The 22636-nt window shown below is 39.5% G+C and overlaps 1 protein-coding gene across 1 annotated transcript in view; it reads right to left on the reverse strand.

The window, feature by feature from the left end:
• The window catches only part of LOC115775231 (urea transporter 2-like), a 29566-nt gene extending 27136 nt beyond the window's left edge, over window positions 1-2430 (reverse strand). Inside the window, exons 1-3 of the mRNA XM_030722804.1 lie at window positions 2146-2430; window positions 1552-1741; window positions 839-967 (exon numbers count right to left, since the gene is read on the reverse strand). Coding sequence (XP_030578664.1) covers window positions 839-967; window positions 1552-1741; window positions 2146-2272 — 446 coding nt within the window. The 5' untranslated portion in view covers window positions 2273-2430. The remainder of the gene's footprint in view (window positions 1-838; window positions 968-1551; window positions 1742-2145) is intronic.
• Window positions 2431-22636: the final 20206 nt, after the last annotated feature.

Raw genomic sequence — 22636 nt, forward strand, 5'->3', positions numbered from 1 at the left:
TATTAGCCAGTTAGATGTAAGCAGAGACAACATTTCTGCTCCTGTCCTATGATACTGGGGAAGGTTTAGTCCAGTGTGACCTGTTCAAAATATGGATTACTGCATTAACTAATTTAACTTCACCATTGTTCATTTTTGACAAGAAAAAGATTATGATGAAGTACTATTTTTCTGAATGACCTTAAACCAAACTCCTGTTAAAGTCTGGAAAATGGCTGAGGTGGTGGGTATGTGAGTGACACCTAAAATTACCCCATGAAAAGAATCCCCACTACTGTAGCTGATTTATTATTGAGCAGTAAAGCATCGTCTAATGAATAAAAAATCCCTGCCAATCAGCTGACCTCAGTGCTAACCCACATCGCCTGCTGCCTTATCTGAAACACTTTTTATGCACCCAACTGGCAAATCACATTTACAGCATGCTATTTTGGCTGCTTTAGCCTGCCCACAGCTGCTTAGCATTTGCAAGCTGTTTTGCAACCCACCTTCACCTCAGCTCCTCCTTTCATGCCATATCTGGATTAATCAGTGACATATTTGTTCACAGCTATTTTCACATATACTGTGCATGTGGAAAGACAAGAAAGTCCCAGAATAGAATCATGCCATAAAATGTTAAAGACTGCAGATGAAAGGGAAAACTGACTTTTCACTACAGTGGATCTGACTGAACTGGCAAAAAGAATGACAGTCATTCCCTTACACGAACCATTAACCTTACAATAACTTGTTTGGCTGTATAGTTTTGGAGTTGAGAAAAAAGTCTCAAGAAATATTCTGAAATGGACACACAGGAAGGCAATGTGAAGCAATGAGCCCCGTGTGTGTTTCTTACCATGTCGCTGACCCCAGGCAGACAGGCAGCAGCAGCCACCAGTACCAGTCCCCAGCTGAGCTAAACACTCCCATCAGCAGAGACACCAACATGCCGTTAAAACCATGAAGACCTCCTGACACCTCAGCTCTATACACACAAACACAGAACAGGCATCTTCGCATGTCACAATTACATCTTGCATTTAAAAAAGAGAATAAACAAAAGAGTAATGTATCTATCCTACACAGAATACAAAGCTCTTCTTTAATGATTACAGCACAAATTAGCATGGCTTTTAATGGGTTTTTAAGAAAAATAAAATATTCAGTTTTAATGAGCTGAGGCCCCAGGATGACATTAAATTTACTAAACATGTCAAAATTAAAAATATCCGGAACTCCAGCTCAACAGGAATTATTTCAAAAAACATTAGAAGCATATTTCACTGTTCTCAGCATAAATATTGGGAGTTAGATCCAGAAATATAGTTGCAAGCTTGCATGTATGCAGGGCTTACAGTGATGGAGCTCTTATTCTAATGAATGTTAAGTAGAAGCCCAAATCAATTTTAGTAGTAGGCCTGAGTAGATTACAAGGTTAAAGGCTAAAGGAGATATTTTTTATTTATGTCCTTTTAGAATCACCAAATCATTAAATATGGGCACATAAATCTGCACTGTTTTCAGCTTCTATATTTTGGTCTGCGTTTGTGTTTTTTTATGTCATTCCACCTGTCTTGTCCTGTGATAACAGCTGTTAGGGTGGAGGCCAGAATTCCTATAGTTCCCAGCAGTCCCTGCCAGGGGGAAGCCCAGTACAGGGCAGCCAGGATGAGACCACCGCTCAGCGGGTTGTTGGCCAGGATTACTCTGCTCACCCCTCTCAGGCCCCACACCCCCAGCTGCAGCACAAATGACTTGTCTGAGGACACACAAGGAAAGAAATGGTCCCTATAAATAAACAGTGCTTCACAGCAAGATGTTCACAGATGTAAAAGTGGAATCAAGGAGGCAAGCAGCAGCTTTCACAAAATTTAATCCTCAGTTGGATTTCTTAATGTCGATTCAGGGTTTATGACAGAATTGAGATGGGACTTTAATGATAATTATGTTCCGAGTTGGAGAAAAACCGCGGCAGCATTCTCTGTGGGAGTCGTATGATGATTACATCTGTGTATTTTAATGACGATGTAAGCATTTCTGAGTCATTTATTCATAATTATGGTAATTTAGCACTTCCTCTAGTTGCAAAGTTTTGTGATTAATTACATTAACATTAGTAGTAAAAGAAAAAGTTCCGAGATGACTTTTATTGTGTTTTCCTACCCTCCATGTACTTATCCAAGTGCTCCATGTCTCCATTGAACAATAGCAGGCCACTGAAAATACGCTGACTGAAGCTGGCATGAGTCCTGCTGGCCTCCTCCACCTCTGTTTTGGTTTCCATCCACATCTCTACACCTGCTGGGCCGCACCACTACAAATGTGGCAAATAAATTGTAATTATGCTGGAATACCTCGAGGTTCTTCTTTACTTCCACCTCTTTTTGTAATGTTCTTGCCTTTGTTTGGTTTTCTCTTGCGTCTTTCTCCCATTCCCTCTGGTTCATCTCTTCTCCCCTTCTCCTCCCGCTCTCCCCCTTCCCTTTCCTGTGAGGCTTCAGGGGGTAACTTATAAACTGGTGGGTGGTGTATTCACTCAGCTTTCGACCACAGTGCCAGAGAAGAACAAAGTCCAACCACATCAGCGCTGGTCTGGTGGAGGAAGACTGGCCAGTCCCTTGCTCCTGATCTGTTTTTCACACTTCACTGCCACCTTGCTCCGCTGTCCTCTCTTTTCCCTCTTCTCAGTCAGCCTCACTCTCACATCTCATCACCTATTGTTTGTTCATTTAAGCTACTCATTCACTTTTTATTGCATGGTGTGAGATTGTTTGTCTTTCCTGCATTTGTAAAGCCATTAGTGTGCCTCATATGATCTGACATTTTTCCAAAAGGTGTGGTATATAATCCAGATATCTGTGCTGCTGTGCCTTCTCTGAATAAAAGGATGCTTTGCTTTTGACTCCCTGTTGACATAGTTTTTTTTAACAAGATCCATACTCTACTGCTGTCTTGAAAAGTCTTTTTTTCCCTGGTATTTTGTTCCCACTTTAATTTCAGAGCACTCTGAGTCGAGAGAAAACTGTGTATAGCTGTTCAAGTGTGTGTATACCTGCAAATCTCCCTCTTGCGGTCTCCAGGTTTGTAGTGGCATACAACTCACTGAGTGACCTAAATATAAGAAAATGCTTTGACTGACACTTCAGCTTGAGAAACCGAAGAACATGACTTTGTAATGAGTGCAAAAGAAATTGTGCACTTGTGTGTGAACATGCACGGCAGTTGTTGCACGTCCATTAGCACAAAATGGAGCAAGTGAAAGCAGCAACAGAATGGCAGATATTATTGGCAAAAGTGAATCTTTTCACTTCATCTGAGGCAGAAAAGCAAGGATTCAAAAGCTTTGTGTTTGCAGGTGGGAAATGCTGCACCATTCAAGAACCCCTGACAGCTCGTTTGTTTCTCTCTTGCTTCCCCTGTCTCCCACGCTCTATCCATCTTTTATCTGCTTCAATAAATACATCCGTTTTCCTCTGCTTGTCGCTGCTCCTTGGCTCATTCCATCAATCACAGACCATGAGAACTGCAGATGGATACACACATCACAGTGGTCTGTAATAAGAGAAAGGAAGGAAAAGGCTGGACCTGCAAACTGTGTTGGTTTTATAAAGACTCATGCAGCCACTGGTATGTAGCATGTAAGGACAAGTCACTATAGCATCGATGCAGACACTGTTATCATTGTTCTTGTTAGGTTTTAATTTTGGTGTCACTGACTGCATAAATGCATCATACTCAGAGGGTGGAGCCTTACAGTGAATTATAAATCATGGGCTTATCTGCACTAATGTGTTACTTGTGTGTTGTTTAGTAACAGAAAACGGATCCCATGTGGAATGAATCAACCAAAAGACCTTTCTGAAGAAAAATATAGTTCCACCAGAGGTGTCTGTTATTTGACTGTTTGCACAGTGACACAGGGAAGTGTGTGAAGTTTGAAAAGTTACACTCTAGCATTTGTGTGGAATACTGACAGAAAATGAAGACATGGGTCATTATCCTGGTTTTGTTGCAATCCTTTGTGTTTCTGTGCTTTTCCTTTTCCTCCTGTCCTGCAAATTTCCAAGTGCTAATCATTTATCTTTTGGTTACTTCCTGTTTTACTTTGAAGTTTAGTTTTCGCACATATCTTACTGTCATTTTTACTTCCTGCCTTTGTTTCTTTTGCCTCCTTTCCCGATTATCTGCACCACCTTAAAGGGCCTTGTCCCCAGCTGATTGTTTTCCCAATCAGCTCTCTGTATACTGTGGCTATTCTTATATTTCCTTCTGTCTTCTTTCAGATCATCTGTTCACTCACCTGTTACTCTTGTGTGTTTATATACTGTACTCCTGTGACTGTGATAGCTATACCAGGGTGATTTTCTCTTTGTAACATCCATCCATCCATCCATCCATCCATCCATTATCCTAACATATTTGTTTAAATTGTATCAAGATTCAAAGCTATACATGACTGACTGCATGGCCATTTTTACTGTGAGTGGTGCTAGCTGTCTGCTAGGTTTAATTTTCTTGTTGCCTTGTGAAGCATCGTGGTGGCTATACCCATCTTTTGTATACAGTTAGAGATATCTGCAGCAGAGTCCTCACTTAGATTCATATTGTCTGAGCTTACCCAATACATTTCCACAGTTTAATGTCTTCTTAGACTAACTAAGTGATAAAGTGGATGATTACAATAATTTTTTTCCAACTACACAGCATTAATGTCACATCAAGAGCCAAAAACAGAGTAAAACAGAAGCATAGAGCCTCTTTGCCACAGCAAAAGGGCTCTATGTTCTTTGCAAGTTTAATGTTATTAATCTGTGGTTTTGAATAAAGAAAAACAAGATAGCAATCGGAACTAATGCAAGTGTTTGAATCAGTTTGCAGAAATGCCCTACAGCCACTAAAATACCTAATTACTGAAGTGGCTGAAAGAATCCAATCTCCAAAGCAAATGAAGCATGAGGCCCTGATAACATCACAAATGAGGCGCAGAAATTACAGCCCATCTGGACTTCAAGATGCAGAGTTCATACTGTTCATCATGGTGCTTAGCCTCAAAGTTTTCCCAGAAGCCCCACTGAAGGGCTGTCTTAGAATATTCTAACATTTCATAGCTGTCTAAACAATAAATTATTAGATCTCCACATAAGTCAGTTGGGACATGAGAGCAGGGCACATATGAAACACACTGATAAAAGGAAGGACATAGGATGACTGAGTTATCCTGAAGATTAGAGGAGAGCAGAGGAAAATGGGCAGTTTTTTTTTCTCTCCTTGTTACCATGGTGATTGCCACTTTTCCTCATTGTTCTTCATCGTCTTCTCTTTCTGTGTATGCTTGTGTATGCTTGCGAAACACACACACTGACATGCACAGATTTGGTTTTATTTTGCCACTTTAGCTTAACCTGATGCTAGGGAATTTAATCAGTTTCTCAGAGTGCTTCAGGGTCAAGGTGACCGCTGAAAAACATCCCGACTTAACTGTAAAACACTGAAATAGCAAATACTGGACTTCATAACCACCATTTGAGCCACAAAGACACTCCCTGCCTGGATCACTGGTGCATTACTGGACGTCTGTAGGTATCTCATATCAAGCAAAGTTGAGATTCTAAAATAATTGCAAAAACCTTTAGAACTTTATATATGATTTATATATATATATATATACAGAAATGAGTCAAGGCAAACACTGAGCTCTATCAAAAAGTATTCATTTTGGCTCTGCATGATGGATTTAAAAAGGGAGCAGAGACTCTGGGGTTAAAGTTCTCCCTTTTAGCTGTAAAACTGTTGCAATCTACAAATGTTTGTACACAGCTTACTTTAAAAGAAGGGTGGAGCATTGAAACCGTACTTGCAGATAGAGCATTCACTGAGCTTTTAGTGAAAAAAATGCTCATAAAAATGATCTTGCCGGACCATTCACTCACCCAGCCTCAGTCCCTAAAGTCTAAAAAAGGCTAAATTCAAGTAGAAAGTGAAGATGGTTGAAAGATGGCTGCAACACAGGCCCTTATACACTGCACTATGGCAAATGTGCCATATATCAGGAAGTGGACATTTATAGCTCACGTGTGTCTGCTCTCTCAGTATCTGAGAAACAGTATTCCAGTTCATGAATTCAGCACTCAAGGCCTTCCAGTGCTAAAAATATTATTGAAATAGTACACTCAGGGAACTGGCTCGCTAGATGCAAAGCTAATAAAATATGAATTGGTTTGTTATGGAGTGTGACTGTACTGCACTAACCAACAAACTGTATGTTTATATTAGCCTATGCAGTTACTTTTGTCTCAGTGAATGAGGAGGACTGGTCATAAATAAAGTCTGAATCCAACACTACTATATCCCTATATATTATGCATATGTTGTTTATTTAAATTTGTGAGACATTATGTGACTTTATTGTCATTGTTTCAAACTTTGAATGCAATGTGGCTGAGTGCATCTTTAAAGCCAGAGGGAACTGTTTCAGCTTCTTGGTGGAACTTCTGACAACTTCTGATTAAGTCTATAAATATACACATACAAAAAGATTAAAACTATAGCTGATAAGATTTTATTTCTGTTGTTTGTTTGGCTCACTGGGATCCAACTGTGACCTTAAACTGAAAACAAATACATATTTATATTTCAAGAGCGTAAAAACCCTTTCTTGCATTTTTCATTCAAGGCAAAATATTCACACTTCCTGCACTCTCACACTCTAAGCCTATAATCCTGACTTTACACTAAAAATAAGCAGACCTGAGAAAGTAGTGATGAAATTTTCATTGTTTATCAGCCCAGCTAATCAATTCTGTGAAGATGTTTCCCATATAACTTTATTAGAGTACACATGCACAGCAGTATTTTAATTACACTGACTTCTCAAGCATGGGTATCATTGCAATAGACTCCTCTTCCTCCCATTCTATTAAGAAAAGCACCGGAGAGTAAAACATTAGAGAAGGTTGGTGAATGAGTGATGGACAGATCCAATGCAGAGCTCTTTGGGTGATGAGTGAAGCTCCGTTTTCCTTTCCTTTTTTGCCTCCTGTTACCTGCACTCAAACACTGGTTTTATCTGGTTTTAGAATACTGCAAAGTACCACAACAGCAGCACTAAAAGTAGCAAATGGTTTCATTGACTTTTTAGATATTAGACAGCATTGTGCAGCCCTTTTTATGGATCCGTCCAAAGCATTTGACACTGTTGATCACAACATTATGAGCACAGAGCTGTCAGATAAAGCAGTTGGTTGGTTTGTAAATTAGCTGTCCAACAGATCTCAAGCTGAAGGTCTAACCTCCACCTCTCATAAACATAAACAAGGGTGTGCCTCAAGGATCAGTACTTTGTTCACTAGTTTTTATTATTTGCATAAATTGTTTAGATCATAATGTGCCACATGCAATGTTTCATTTTTACGCTGATGATACTGTTATTTATTGTGCTGCTCCTACTCTGAGCGAAGCATTCAAGCCTCCTACAATTGGCCTTTGACATTGTTCAGAGAAACATGAATAGTTTAAACCTTATTTTAAAAGCAGATGAATCCAAGCTGATGTTGTTCTCCAGTTCAAAGACGAAGTAATCTGATGATCCAGCGATCACCACTTTTCAAGGCATTAAAATTGAACAGGTATCTCAGTATAAATATTTAGGTTTTATAATTGATGATGCACTCTCATTTGCACTACATATTCAGCAAACTGAATATGTAGTGCAAATATGAGTCTTGGAACATATTCACATACTTGTTAGAAGACTCAAATTAAAGTTGGGTTTTTAATTTTAGAATTAAGTCTTGCCTCTCTTTTGAGGCAAATAAACAACTTGCTGCATCTACATTTACGTCAGTACTAGACTATGATGATGTCTTATTCAGTACCAGTCACCCGTTCAAATGAATGGGTAAGTGTGCATGCATCTTCTCAGTGGTTACAGTCACTGGGCTCTGTCTAACATGGAGCGCTGCATTTTAGCACCAATTTTAAAACCTTGACACATCACTGTGTGTTGTATGCCTGGGTTGGATGGTCGTCCTTGTCCACTTGCAAACTGAATCACTGGTATACTCTTACGTATATATATAAGGCTGTTCTGGGTCACATTTGTGAGGTCAGTCACTGATGTTGAACGAGAAGACCTGGCTCGCAGTCTCTGCTTTAATTCATCCCAAACATGTCTGGTTGAAGTCAGGACTCTGTGCAGGCCAGTCAGGTTCTTCCACATCAAACTCACTCATCCAAGTCTTTGTGGACCTTGTGTTGTGCACTGGTTGTGTTGAAACAGAAAGAGGGCATCCCCAAATTGTGCCCACAATGCTAGGAGCATGAAATTGTCCAAAATGTCTTGGTATGATGAAGCATTAAGAGTTCCTTTCACTGGAACTAAGGGGTCGAGCCCAACTCCTGAAAACAGCACCACACCATAATCCCCCCATCCACCAAATTTTATACTTGGCACAATGCAGCCAGACAACCATTTTCCTGGCAACTGCCAAACCCAGATTCATCCATTGGACTGCCAGATGGAGAAGCGTGATTCATCACTCAGAACACATCTCCACTGCTCTAGAGTCCAGTGGTGGCATTTAGAAGCAAGAAATTTCATGACTGGACTTGTTGCATAGGTGGCATGTCATCCTATCACTGAGCTCCTGAGAGCAACTCATTCTCTTACAAATGTTTGTAGAAGCAGTCTGCATGCCTTGGTGCTTGGTTTTATGCACCTGTGGCCATGGAAGTGACTGGAACACCTGAACTGAATCATTTGGATGGATGAATGAATGAATATTTTTGGCAATATTGTACATCTATGATTAGCTCTTTCATAAGTGTTGCAATATTTTAAACACCCAGGATGTACCCAGCCTCTCATGCTATAACAGCTAGGAAAGCATGGCATTTATATAGCATAATTTTTTCCTTAGAAAATTGTGCTCCATTTGTGGTCTTGTGATGAATCAGATTCTTTTGTCTAAAGGCGATGTTCTCCACCATGTTCTCTCACTTTAATCTTGGTACTGAGCAGGCAGTACATACCTGTAGTGGAATTCTGAACAATTCAGTTTCACATTCCCTTCAGGTTCACAAATAATTGTCTTTAATGTCATAACTTTGATCCCTTTTGTGTTATCTCATTTTTTTTACTTTCCTTTTTAACCACTGTTATAAACATACTGTTCATTGCTGGTTTAATAGAAGTTAATCCTGCCATGTTTGTGAACAAAGTGTGGTACATTCTGGAGAAAACAAATCATTTGCAGCTTGTTTGGAAAAACATAATAACATTAAATAAATATTCATCTGTAATGCTTAAAAGCCACAAAAAAATATTTCTATATATCCGTAAGATGCACATATATTTCATTCTGAAAATGAATGCTTTGTTACTGATTGTCAGTGGTTCCTGTAAACGTGTGTGTTAATGTATAACCCCTTGGTTGGGTGCAGTTAATGTGTGTATGCTGCAGCCTTGAAACACAGTGGTAAATGGTCACTGATTGTGCAGCTATTCTAAATATACTCCAGTTTGGAAACTATGAGGAGGATTATAAAAATAGCCTTCCCTTTGTGATCCTTTCGTCATGGCTGCTAATTTGTTTGGCTCACACAGAAATGAGGACATCCAAAATAAATCCAATCAAATTAATACACAAGGAAAAGAGACCAAACGTCATGGAAGTGGATACTGCCGAGTCTTTCTGACTCACCACCTGAAAACTGTGAGCTGCTGAGCAGAATGCAGTACACCAGTTGTGTGTTATGCATAAGACTGTATTGATTTGCTGGATATTTTGTGTGAACACGAACAGCTTTAGGTTCCTCTTGCTAGTCAATTTAATTTAATTTAATTATTTTTGATTAGTCACTTTAATATATGTATTGTCTAACAATGCCAGAATTGGAGAAGAGGGAGTGACTATAAAGAAATCTTGATATGTGTGTGCGTGTCATGAAAGGTTGATAATGAGGGTGAAAAGATGCAATAATGGCCCATGAGTACTGAAGACCTGAGGCCACACATCCCAAAGACAACTGCATGCCTACCCCAGCAGAAGGAAGAGGGAGGGCCCAGATGGAGCCCCGACAGCAAAAGGACAAGAGCCCCACAGGACCGGAGGTAACGGGCAGACAACCCTGCCAGAGGTCAGCCATCCCAACACGAGCTGAGGAGCCTGAAAACCAACCAACACCTGGCCAAAAAAAGGTTAACCCCAGTCACTTCAGGGATGATAAAATGCATTTTCTATAGTAGTTTCACAGGAAATAAGGACTTAAATGCACAACACCAGGAGACAAAATAAAATCCAAATCTTCAATTCATAGCTTGGACTGTATTATATGTGAGGGTAGTTTGCAAACCAGATTCAGTATACAGACAAGTGTCAACATTTTTCTCATTTGACTCTTGCCTCTTTTTAAATCAAATTGTTCCAACTCTTACAATAGTTTTGTTGTGAAGAAATAACCTTAAAGGTTAGAAAAACAATGAAAAACCACATTGATCTTAAGAGCAATGAAACCTTCTTGGATTTTATCTAGTGGTGAAATTGAGTGTCTACAGAAAAATGAAGCTCTAATACACATCACCAGATTAAAATCACAGCCACTAAAATAAACCAGACTCTGCTGCCTGACTCTTTTCCAAAATAATTTCCATTAAATAGCCTGGAGTTTGCACTTACTTCCTGGTGGCTCTCACTGTAGCCATTTACTTTGAAATTCCCACAGTGGATACAGTTTCTCTCTCTCTCATAACATGCCCTTGAACACAACACCGATCAAAGGGACTCTGACCTCACCATGAATGTTTGATGCTTTGTAGAACTGACAATATAATTTAATTGGTTAGAACAATGTTATGTGGAAGAGGGGGTGCTTCTCTTAATCACCAGGTGGAGACCAGCTTAAAAAAAAACCTAACAAACCAAAATAGGTGGCAGCCAAGGAGTACACTCAACCAAGAATCAGTCAAAACATGCAGTTCAACCACAGCTCCATGGCTCGCTCCAGCTACCCTGACACCAAAACCCACAGAGTCCATCGTCTCCTCTCCCCGGCCATCTGTGTGTCCAGTCTGCTGGACCAGCTCTGATCAGGTTGGCTCAGCTCAAATTCCTCAGTCCATTTTCTTTTTTTGTTTCCTCTCCCTCCTCTCTTCTCTGCTGTGTCCATCATTTAAAAGGTGACCAACAGGTGTTGCCAACCCCTGATTATGTGGGAGGAAGTAAAAACCCCTCAAAAATAAAAGCATGTAATTTAAAAACATGCAAATATAAAACCAAATAAAACACACACTAAAATTACCTCAGCCACTGCACTAAGAGACCTCAACCAGGAGGATCAGGATCATTTAATAGTCACACAATTTTATTTTTACTGGTGGTATTGCAGACGTTTTCTTATCACTTCAGAAGCTAATAAAAAAAGTAGTTTATGGGACAAATACATGGGCAGAATGCATCTTTAATTTAAGAGTTTATTTTTCAAAGAACTCAATAAAATGTGTTCTCTGCGCTGTTAGATATTTGCTCAGTTTAAACCGCTCATGTTCTGTTAAAATTTCCAGCCGTTTTATGTACCCTATTAAAACTCAAAGCCTTGATATGAAGTCCTTGATCTTAAAATAGTTTGTATTGAGTTTATGTCAGCTGTTTGATCTCAGCATGTGAAAACAGCAGCTTTCAGTGAAAGCTTGACAGGGGGTTTGGGGAGCCTTTCCCCAAAGGCCGCATGTTACATCAGCATTTTATCTTCTTTTCTCAGAGCTGCTGCTGCAAATAAAGATTGAAATGCCTAAATGTTTTGAAGCCTGGATTGGGAGAAAACTATCACGTCTAATTCTGAATTTGACTTCGCATTTTCTTATTTTTTTGAACCTCTTTATTCATCTGGCAAACATGTCAAATCCTGAGAGGTGAATTTGCTAGAATGTTCTTGCCTTGAAAATGGTTTCTTTCATTTCTTGCAAAGCCCGTCAGGGAAGTAAACAATAACAGGAGATATTTTCGTGACTGAAATGCACCTCCAGTGGAAGATGGGATGTCAAACCACAATCACTTTACAACCCGGATTCAAAGCTCCAAGACTTTGAAAGGAGCAAAAACTCTTGCACCTTTACAATCCAACCCACACCAACATGCTTCCTTCAAAACTCTGATGGCAAAACTGTGAAATATTGTCTGAAAACACTGCTGAAAAGCAGCAGTTTCGCCATTGGTGTTGCATCTGCAAGTGTGTTTTCTGCTGTCTTGTTTGCCTCATTGTGTTCTCTGAGCCTTTAAAAGACATATTTTTGTTGGTCTTGCCTTACAGAGAGAAGGTCTCTGTGTGGAGTTTGCATGTTCTCCCTGTACCTGCGTGGGTTTCCTTTGGGTGCTGTGGTTTTCAAAGATGGCTCGATAGACACAGTATACTGATATTTTTGTTTTCATTTTCTTTTTGACATTAAAGACTTAAGGGGACAGAGTAGGGGGAGATCAGACATTGTTTTCTTCAGCTGGCCTGCAGGAATTTGAGATACTTCAGAATGTGCACCATCAACTGAAACCCTTGCAAATAGACAGAAAAGAGATTCACTATTTGGGGCAAACTGATCCAGCTGAGAAACAGTTTCTAATTATTGTATTATTCAGTTTTTAAAGTATTATTTTTAATGTTAATGATTAAATCCCCCATTTTGCTGATTCTAGTCATCCTCATGAATGAAATATTATGACTAATTTGTGTGCAGCCTTTAAGATTAAGAGGTAGAAATGGAGATCTTAAATTGAATTAAACTTATTAAACAATCCACTATATTCAATTAGGAACAGCTTTAAGTTAAAAATTTGAGTACATTTTTAGGCGTTTATGACACAAAACACCCGGAATGATAAAGGGTTAAATCAGCGATGATGCAATGAATAATAAATGAAAATTTGATTAACCAGAAACTGATTTATTTACCCTAGGATTGTGCAAATATCAACTTATGGAAGCAATGTGATGTCAAAATTCTTTTTATACTTGATTTCAGACCCTTCTGCTCTTAATGTTCTCTGGTCTGATCTTAGTAAAGACATGAACACATGATTTAAAACCAACACACTATGAGAGTTTCTTAGAAGACCTTGAAGAGATGTTTTAATCTCAATGTGCTTCCACCTTTTGTTTCCTTAGAGATTTGTATGATTGAGTTACACTATCGTGTCAGATGGGTCGATATCCTCTGTGCTCTCCAGCGGCCGAGTAATTAGGAAACAGCTGCAGATGAAGACACTAGATCATTACAGAGGGTCTGTGTGTCTGTGTGCATGTGTGTGCGCACGTGCATCGGTAAACACAGACACAGGAAAAGAAACACAAAAGCTTTAGACTTAGCTAGGCTCCTCCATTCTGTCTCATACTTTCCATCCTGCACTCCATAGGCTGAATCTGATTCAGTCAATCCAGAAATTAATTTAAACTTTAGCACTTAAAGTCTTATAATTTAAATATTCATACCACTGAATGCATCTGAATGGTTGTCTGTATCTCTGTTAGCCCTGCGACACACTGGCGACCTGTTCAGGGTGTACCCTGCCTCTCGCTCTGTGGCAGCTGGAATAGGCTCCAACCCTCCTGCGACCATGAATAGAATAAGCGGAAGAAAATGTGCATGAATAGAAAAAAAACAAACCACTGTGAATGTGTGTGAGTGGCTGAATGTGCCTTGTAGTAAAAAGCACTGAGTGCTCAGTTATAGTGGAAACTGCTATATAATATACAGGATATGAGGTATAAAGTTCTTCAAACAGCTCTGTAATTATCTTTTGTGTTTAAGATATGTCACCTTAGGGGTTTGTAGTTTAGCTAGGTTTAGGCCTCCGATGGTGTAGGGGTTAACACATTTACTTGGCAAGTGAAAGGTTACTGGTTTGATTCCAGCTGGAGACACAAATCCCCTTTGGTTCTGTCAGGAAGGGCATCTGGTCTAAACCTCTCAAACATGAGGAGCTACTTACTGTGGCAAGAGGTAATTAGGCAACAATGTGGTTTGAGTTAAAATACACCCTTTTACAACATAAATCTTATATCACAAGGTTGGCTTTTGTGCACTTTTTCACACATCTGCTGGATGACTACTTAACCTGTGTGTTGTGTTCTCTTTACCACTGATTGCAATGGATGACAGCAGCCTGCTGAGAATAGAAGTTTTAGGAAAACATCCAGGGATATGAAGGAGGGACTAATACCCAATTCTCTGTCTGCCCATTCAGAATATCTGGAAAATTGTGCTTTATCAGCATCAGCACATTCACACATCCACAGTCTGTTAAACTGTCGGTGTTTTATATGACCAGCCAGTCACATCGTGTCCTCCCTGTCAATGTCATCTTCGCTTCAGAGAAACCCGCACTGACCCTCTGCTAAGCCCACAGCAGCTGCCTGTCTCTGCTGTCTCTGCAGTTCTTAACCCACACTTAGCCCTTCAAATCCAGGCTGACTCTTATAAATCTACAGAACAAGAAGCAGAGGAGGATGGATTAGTGGTGTCAGAGAGAGTTAATAGAATCTCAAAAGAAGTAAATTGGCATCAGTTTGTAGGCTTGGCGTCCACCCATGGAGGATTTTGTTTTGAAGAAATAGTTGACTGTAAATAGGCTGAGCCATCTGACTACACAAAGGAGTTGTTTGAGGTGTGATGTTTGCTTTACCTCGGCCTCAGCTGCAAGAGATGAAAGTCTAACAGAGCACGGTTGTGTTCACTTTGAATCTTATGCAAATGAGGTTGTGACACAAACAGCTTTCTGCATGCAAACAGCCTCTTCAGTACCAACTGCAATGGCTGCCTGCTTCAGCTGATAATCCATTGAAGCTGGCAGCCGTTAACTCCAAAGAGCCTTTCATGTTAACACAGGAAATAAAACTGACTCATTCCAATGACATTGAGGTAATAAGTTACTTTAAGGCCAACCACAAAGGTATTATACTTATTCTCAGTGGCATGGCAAACTTATTATTCAGTTTGGTATTCTTTGCATTGTGATCTGTTTTATTAGTTTTTAGAATCACTTGCTTTCCTCGTGTGTCTATAACTGTGCTTACATGCACATTTTCCTGATTGTGACTGATGTTATTCTGGCTGAAGATTTTGGGGAAACTTTTACATAGAACGTGATTTATAGTAGTCTATTGTTTACATGCACAGATGTACATATGCTTAATCTGAACAGTGTGACGTGTGTAAAAGTGATTTTAAAAATGTGCATTTAGCTCCCCTGATGTAAGAGGACAGAAGGATACATCCACTTGCATTTACATTAAAATGTGCAGTTACAAGAAAGAATGCAGCCAGTAAGGGAATGGCTGAATCATTTACAAAGTAGGCTCTCAGTCATCCAGCTCATCGTGCAAAGAGTGCAGGTGTACAAACAGCATAGTTTATGCAGTGCAGTGAGGAGTGCTTGGACCTCTATTTAGGAGAAATAAAACAACCATTCCACAAACACATAGCACAACATAGGAGAGCCACCCCAACAGGACGAAACTCGGCTGTACATGTGCACCTAAAGGGCAAAGGCCACTCTTTCGAGGATGCCAATGTGTTTTAATCTCCGTTCACATCTTACCTCTGGTGCCCTCAGTAGCTCACATGATGGTGGGGTGGGGGCAATGTCACACAGAGGGTTCACCTGTTGGCCCCAATGTTTTTCTTCGCACATTGGCTCATGTGATGACTAGTATGATCAGTAGTGGGTTAACAACCCTCAGGACCACCTCCAAGCCGACAGCCCCCACTAGAGGTTTATTACCTGGGACCCTCCACCAGTTGTTGTAGAACTGAAGCCTCTTGGATGAAACTTAAGAAGTCCAGTTGCCCTTTTTTTTCTGAAACCCTTCAGTTTCAGCCTCTATATTCTGACTGAGGTCTTTGTGTGGACTATTTTTATTCTACTTGGTCTTTCAAAACCAAATAGATTAGGCTTCATGTAAATGTAGCCAATGTTTGTTTCATTCCTAATCTGTTTGTTTTTTTGTATTTGTGTTTGTCGTCTGTGCCTTGATTACTTTCACTTGCATCTTGTCATCCAATCAGCCCAGTGTTCTATTTATTGTCTCCCTTTTTGTCTCTGTTTTCTTTGTCTTGCTCTCTATAACTCTTTTATTTACGTGTGTATGAATTTGGTATATATTGTAATCTCCCTTTCTTTTCATTTTTATGTGTGTGTTCCTCATCTGAATCTTGGATTATGTCTTGTTAAATTTTTTTGGTACCTTTCTTTTGTGCTTTGTGTCTGTTCCCTGTGCTATTTACCCCATGCTATGTGATTTTGCATCAGCTATTAAAGCTTGTTTTTGGCCCTTGAAACAAGTCCTTTGTGTGATGCACTTGGGAATTGTAAGCATCAGAGGACTCCCATTTAGACAAAACATTAAAAAACTAAACTTTTCACTTCTCTCCCAAAATGTCTGTATAATAAACATCTATCTATCTATCTATCTATCTATCTATCTATCTATCTATCTATCTATCTATCTATCTATCTATCTATCTATCTATCTATCTATCTATCTATCTATCTATCTATCTATCTATCTATCTATCTATCTATCTATCTATCTATCTATCTATCTATCTATCTATCTATCTATCTATCTATCTATCTATCTATCTAGTTACATCAGTGTAATAAACCATGTCCATATCCTTTTTATTCATTTAGAAAAAAAATATATTCTATTTTTTTTTTCATCTATACTGAGATTGTGTGTGGACATGTAAGTGTGTGTGGATCAGATCAAGTCAGATGGCAAAATGTGACATGAGTGAGTGAGTGAGTGAGTGAGTGAGTGAGTGAGTGGCGGCCCTGAGCTTTTAGAACACAGCATGAGAAATGAGAAATATGGGTCAGAGATCAAGTGTGTGTGTGTGTGTGTGTGTGTGTGTGTGTGTGTGTGTGTGTCTGTGTGACTGAGTGAATGATAACTCCATGGCAAGCCACAAATGGCCAGAGGGAATGAGCAGTAAGAGGAGATTTGGTAATAAGAGCAGCATCTGAAAGAAAATACCAGCAAGCAAGAGGAGAGGGAAGGGACCTCAAGAGTGCACTGTAGGTGGCTGCCAGTTGTCATAAGACACCACCTCTGTTCAGTGATGGTCATTCACAGTGGACATAGACGGCTTCTTTTACTCCCTTTTCAAACCAAGTGTCTTCACGGTCCCAAATATGAACAATGGTATCCTTGAAAGGATTCAAACACCTGGGACTCTCCACCTTTTGGTTTTAGAACTGAAGAAGCCTTTTTGGATGAGAGTGGAAACAAATTACAAGAAAAACTTAAAGGCATCCAGTCACCTGTTTTCAAGCGTTTCGGAGTACCGTGACCTGGATGACTGAGAAGGTACACAGATACATTTCCTCCACATTCTGCTTCAAGAGAGCACCCCATCCAATACACGATTCACTGCCTGAAAGTAAATGACCTGATAATAAATGACCTAATTTGAAAAAAATACCCATAATTGTGATACAACGCAAATGTACATTTGGATCAATATGTAACTGAGAATGCAGATTAGCTGTAAGGGATGCTTACTTTTAGGAGACAGATTGGTAAAGTGCACATTAACAACATGTGAAATTAACATCAATCCATGACTCTCACTGTTTACATCTGGTTGTAATCTTCCTTTGTAGACCATTAGCCACACCTTTCCTCTTCCTCTGTGAGCAACTGTGGAACTGTGGAAATACAAGGTCATTTGGCTTCCAGATAAAAGTCTACAGTAACTCTTTCTGAATAATTCAACAGAGTACATTTACACATTTCTCTACACATCATCAGCCATGGTATGGATTTTCTACAATCCATTCTAACAGAGGAGATTAGAGTAGTGCTTTATATTTATTTGAAAGCGTTACATAGCGGGATTTACTTTAGTTAGTTGTCTCATACTCCCGGATGGCACAGTTAAACCAGACCAGACTCAGGGATTGCTGTGTGAGATCAATGCACCAAAAGAATTATAACAAGCTGCTTTTGCTAACTCACAAAATGAAACAAGACAAGAAGGCAGCCTGAGGCAAACTGTATGTAAGGGCCTGCAGAAAGACTTCAACTATGTAGTGCAGTAGGGAAAGTACAGTATTTGTTTAAAGGGGATATATCATGCTTTTAAATCCTTCCTTTTCATATGTAAATCATCCACTTGTGGTCTATATAAAGTAGAACTGCAATGCTTTGGTCTGAATTCCTTGTTACTGTAGCTCCACAGACCCCTCGTTTACACCTGTTCTGAGGCGCGTCTTAGTGCGGCTCGTCTCTTTAAATGTGAATGAGACATTTCATGCCCCACTCCAGGTCGCAGAGCATTCCACTCCACCCCGCTCGGCCACTTTTGTAGTTTGATAGCAGCGATATGATTATCTACTGGCAGAGAAACGGGCATTTCGAAGAGGCTCTGATGCCGGGGGCAATGTTAGGAATCATGTGGGTTAATACACCCAACAACTCAACATTTTGACTTGTATACTTGCAACTTCGGCATAACTGAATTTGGACTACAAAATTGCTGCAAGAAAAAAATGGCGGATTCATGAAATTGGTAAGCCGGAAGTCCAGCAAATACTGTGACGTAATAGACAAGAAAACGTAACAGGGAATAAAGAAAACTGAACAGACTGAAAAATATAACCCAAAAAGAATATAAAGATATCTAGGCAGCACCAGGAGAGAATAAATTTAAATTTTCTGCACTCCTACACACTGAAAGTACACAAAAAAATGTATTTCAGGGCTAAAAAAGTGGATTTTGCAAGATATGTCCCCTTTAAAGAACTTGATACACAGTATAGATACTTATTCTCAAATCAAATCTAGAGTTCATCTTTCTGTTTCTATGTAAGTGTTATTGACATAGATAAAATATATTTTCTACCTTTAAAAGACGTTTGAAATGTCTTCATCGAGTGCATCTAAAATTGTGTGGTTATAAGACCATTAATCCTCTACATTTAGGCAGAATGTTTTAATTTTTTATACCACTTTTAGACTGCCATGGAGCTGCATAACTGTATAAAGCCAGAAAGACCTTCATGCTACCCGAGTTTTTGCTTTGTGAAAAGAAGAAGAGACGGCTGTGATTATTTACCTCCTCTTGCTTTCCACCTAACTCTGTCTCCGTCCCCTGAGCTGTAGTCTGCAGGGACACACTAACAGGGACATCAAGTGAACCCACGGGGATGCTCGAATTTTGTTGTTTAATCCTTTCCTTTGTGTTTCTCATTATTTTTTTGCCTTCAATATACCTCCCACTTACTCTGCCTACAGTTCCACTGCACTTTCTTTCACACCTCAACATATATGCTCCATTCTTCTGTAAAAACAAGGGATGGACTTTCTGAACTGTGAACTGTCACTGAAAGCAAAAGCTTATCAGCGCAGTCATGCCAGCTTTTTCTTTTCATATCCATTATCTCATGCTGTCTCCTTTCCATTCTCTCTCCTTCCTAGCCAGGCTGACAGAGCAAAACTGCTCCGGCTGGCTGAGTTATGCATCCCCACAGTCTCTCATTCCCACCTCCATTTAACCCTTACTACTACTCATTTCATGCCTTCACCGAATGGTCCAGGTCAATTTTGACCCAGATCAAGAAGTTCCTCAATAGTGCCTATACCTTATTTTAAATTTCAGATCTATTTAGAATGTCTAAATAGCCTATCTAAATTAATAAATGAATGATTATTTCCTAATAATTTGTTCAGGTTTACAACACCTGTTTTTGGAGAAAAAAAGAAAACACTATCGTACAATAGCATGTCCTGTTTTACCTAAGATGTAAAAACATGACAGCCATAATGACTTTAATTATATTTTATTGAACATGACAATCGTGTGATCTTTGTTTTGAGCTTCATTAGCTTTCAGTTAGTTTAATCTCAGTAAGCTCAGAATAAATGGATTCTAATTTGTTTATTTTTAGTATATTTAGTTGCATGTGCTCGTGCTTACAGGTGCAGATCTTATGTCTGTGTCAAGGCACCTCTGACCTCTGTAGAACCTGTTCCTTATGTGCACCATACATGATCACTCCTATGCTGTTTTATTTTTTCAATAACCAGCAGGTACCTGTTTTTGCACCGCTTGAACAGACAGTTCAAGCGGTGACAGAGTCAAGGTCCCCCTTGAACTCTGTCACTGCTGTTCCATAAAAAAATAAACACATAGGATGTATTTCAAGATTCCCTAAAAGTCCCAGTTTCCTTGATTTGTCATGGTTGTGTATTTTGGGTCACATTAGGAAGTCATCCACTTTCAGGCAAAATCAGTGACATTTAGGGTATTTTTACTGCTGCCAAAAGTCAAAATGGGTCAAATTCAACCTGAACTGTATGTGAGAGTTAACAGCTCCACTAATCTCCTCCTCCTGCTTAAAATTCCTCCTCCTTCTTCTTCTCCTCTTCCAACATATCGTCCTCCATTTGTTATCCTCTCCACGCTCTCCATCACCCTCCTGCCTTGGAAGCAATACACCGCTCTGTTGCCATGGCAGCAGAGGTAATGTCATGGCAAGAGATCAGCGAACCTGTTTTTAACCTCGTGTGTGTGTGTGTGTGTCTCTGAATCACACAGAGACACATCCTCCAGCCCCCAGGTGGTCTTAGTTTTATAGTCTGTGTCTCTCAAACCCAACAAGAGCTTGTTGTCAAAGAGAACACCTGTGGCCTTCATTCTGTTGCTGTGGCAACCCACACGGATCCTTTATTTGATAATTCTTTGGTCGTAATGCCCCAGGAGGAGTTTTGATTGGTTCAAATGGTGAAGACTACAGTTCATTAACTGTAGCCTTCACCACTCTGTGTTTTGTCTGGATTTTTCTGTTGAGGGAGAGCTTTGGGTCTGGTAGGTTACAAGTACTGCACTACATACACGTCACCCTCTGGTAAAGCCTTGAGTTTGGCCTTTTGAAAATGGACGTGGCTATATTTAGAAGACAGGGTAGCCCTGATCACCTAATGCTAGCTTGCCAGCTTGATTAGAAAAGTGACTCTATCATTTGCTAAGATATTAACTAAGATGCTAATTTAGGCCATTTATGTTATAGCCATAAATCATGACTTTCCCTGACGTGACCCAAAATACTCAAGAAATGAATTATTTTAAAGTTTTATATTGTTGTGCAAGTGCTACATATTATATACATTGAGGCTATTGACCCTTGAGATATATTTTAGGTCCACCAGTGTGGATCAAACCAAGGAAAATGGTGGTTTTAGGATCAGTTTATTTTGAGATAGGTAAGACTAAAAGAGAGATTATGACATTATAACAGCACCTGAGCTGTATGTGTAGGAAACACATACGCAAGTCCCACATGTAAAACGTTTCCTACCACTGTTTTGAATGCAGACTAATTTGTAAGTAGCATTTAGTGTTAATTAATGTTAAATTAATATTGATAATTATAGGTGATAGTCCTGAGGATGCTTTTGATGATATGGCAGCAAGGCGAGTTTAATGGTCACAGTGGTTATACATGGTTATATAAAAAATTCCCAACAGTTACAGAATATTCTTACCAATTTTACCTTTCAGTGAAATGTATTTAAATAATTATGGCTGTTATGTTTTTATGGCTGAGGTAAAAGAGGACATGATACTGACTTCTGTGCATTAAAAGGCTTCTCTTTTTATCGTTTAAATGAAGTCTGACCAGGCTTTTGTCTTCAGGTTGTTTAACCAGGACAAAAATGATTTCCAATATAATTAGGATATTATTGATATGGATAAAATCAAGTGATTATGTAAGTGCCTGCTCCCTTGCATGGGTAAACCTTTTTGTACTGTAGTTTATTCTAGCAAATTGATGCCTATAAAGTAACAGCAGTCATATATTTGATCCACTGGTCGATGGCCATGGCTCAGTTGTTTCAGCTGCTTGTCTACTAATTCCTGGGTTTTCAGTTTGTGCCCCTCCTCCTGTTAAAATGTCCTCGTGTAAGACAGTGAACGTGAAGTTGCCAGCATGCATTCTGACCAAACACAGAATCAGCTGATTAATTCCTCCTTCCAAAGTTGCTAGCTGTGTGAGGCTGCCTGCTGTTTGAAATTAAAACCTGCAGCCTTTCAGCCTTCCAGTGTTGCCCATCAAGGATTAATTGGTATATTTAAATGAAGCGCTTCCATTCATGGGTCATCAAACTAACTAATTAAATGTTGCCAACAAAAAATGTCTAGAGTCTAAAACTGGCCTTTAATTAAGAAGGCACTGAGTTTGCCACATGTTCTACTCCCTAAATATTATTGTTTACTCCTATTAACCAATGTCAAGCCTTTTCTCTCTAATGGCATCAACGCCTCAATAATCTTTTCTCCTCTCACAGCTCTCACAGCCTGACTTATAGCCAGTCCCCATTAAAATGAGGTAATTAGTGTCCATTTGTTTATATGTGTTGTGACATAAACATCAGGACTGAGGCAGATGATTCAGTTTTTTAATCACTCTATAGTTGATGATAAGGTTGTCTGAAATATGTACTAAAACTGTTTGGAATACATTCTGCTATGCAAGCAGCACCTGCAGGACATACCTAACAGTCTCAGTGAAACATGTTTAATTGTCTGTGTCTGCATGAGTGATAGCCGTGTGCACAATGACTCATCCGCTCCATCCCACAGTGCACCGGGGACAGATTT

This window comes from Archocentrus centrarchus, assembly GCF_007364275.1.
Source record: "Archocentrus centrarchus isolate MPI-CPG fArcCen1 chromosome 18 unlocalized genomic scaffold, fArcCen1 scaffold_23_ctg1, whole genome shotgun sequence".
NCBI classification, from domain to species: Eukaryota; Metazoa; Chordata; class Actinopteri; order Cichliformes; family Cichlidae; genus Archocentrus; species Archocentrus centrarchus.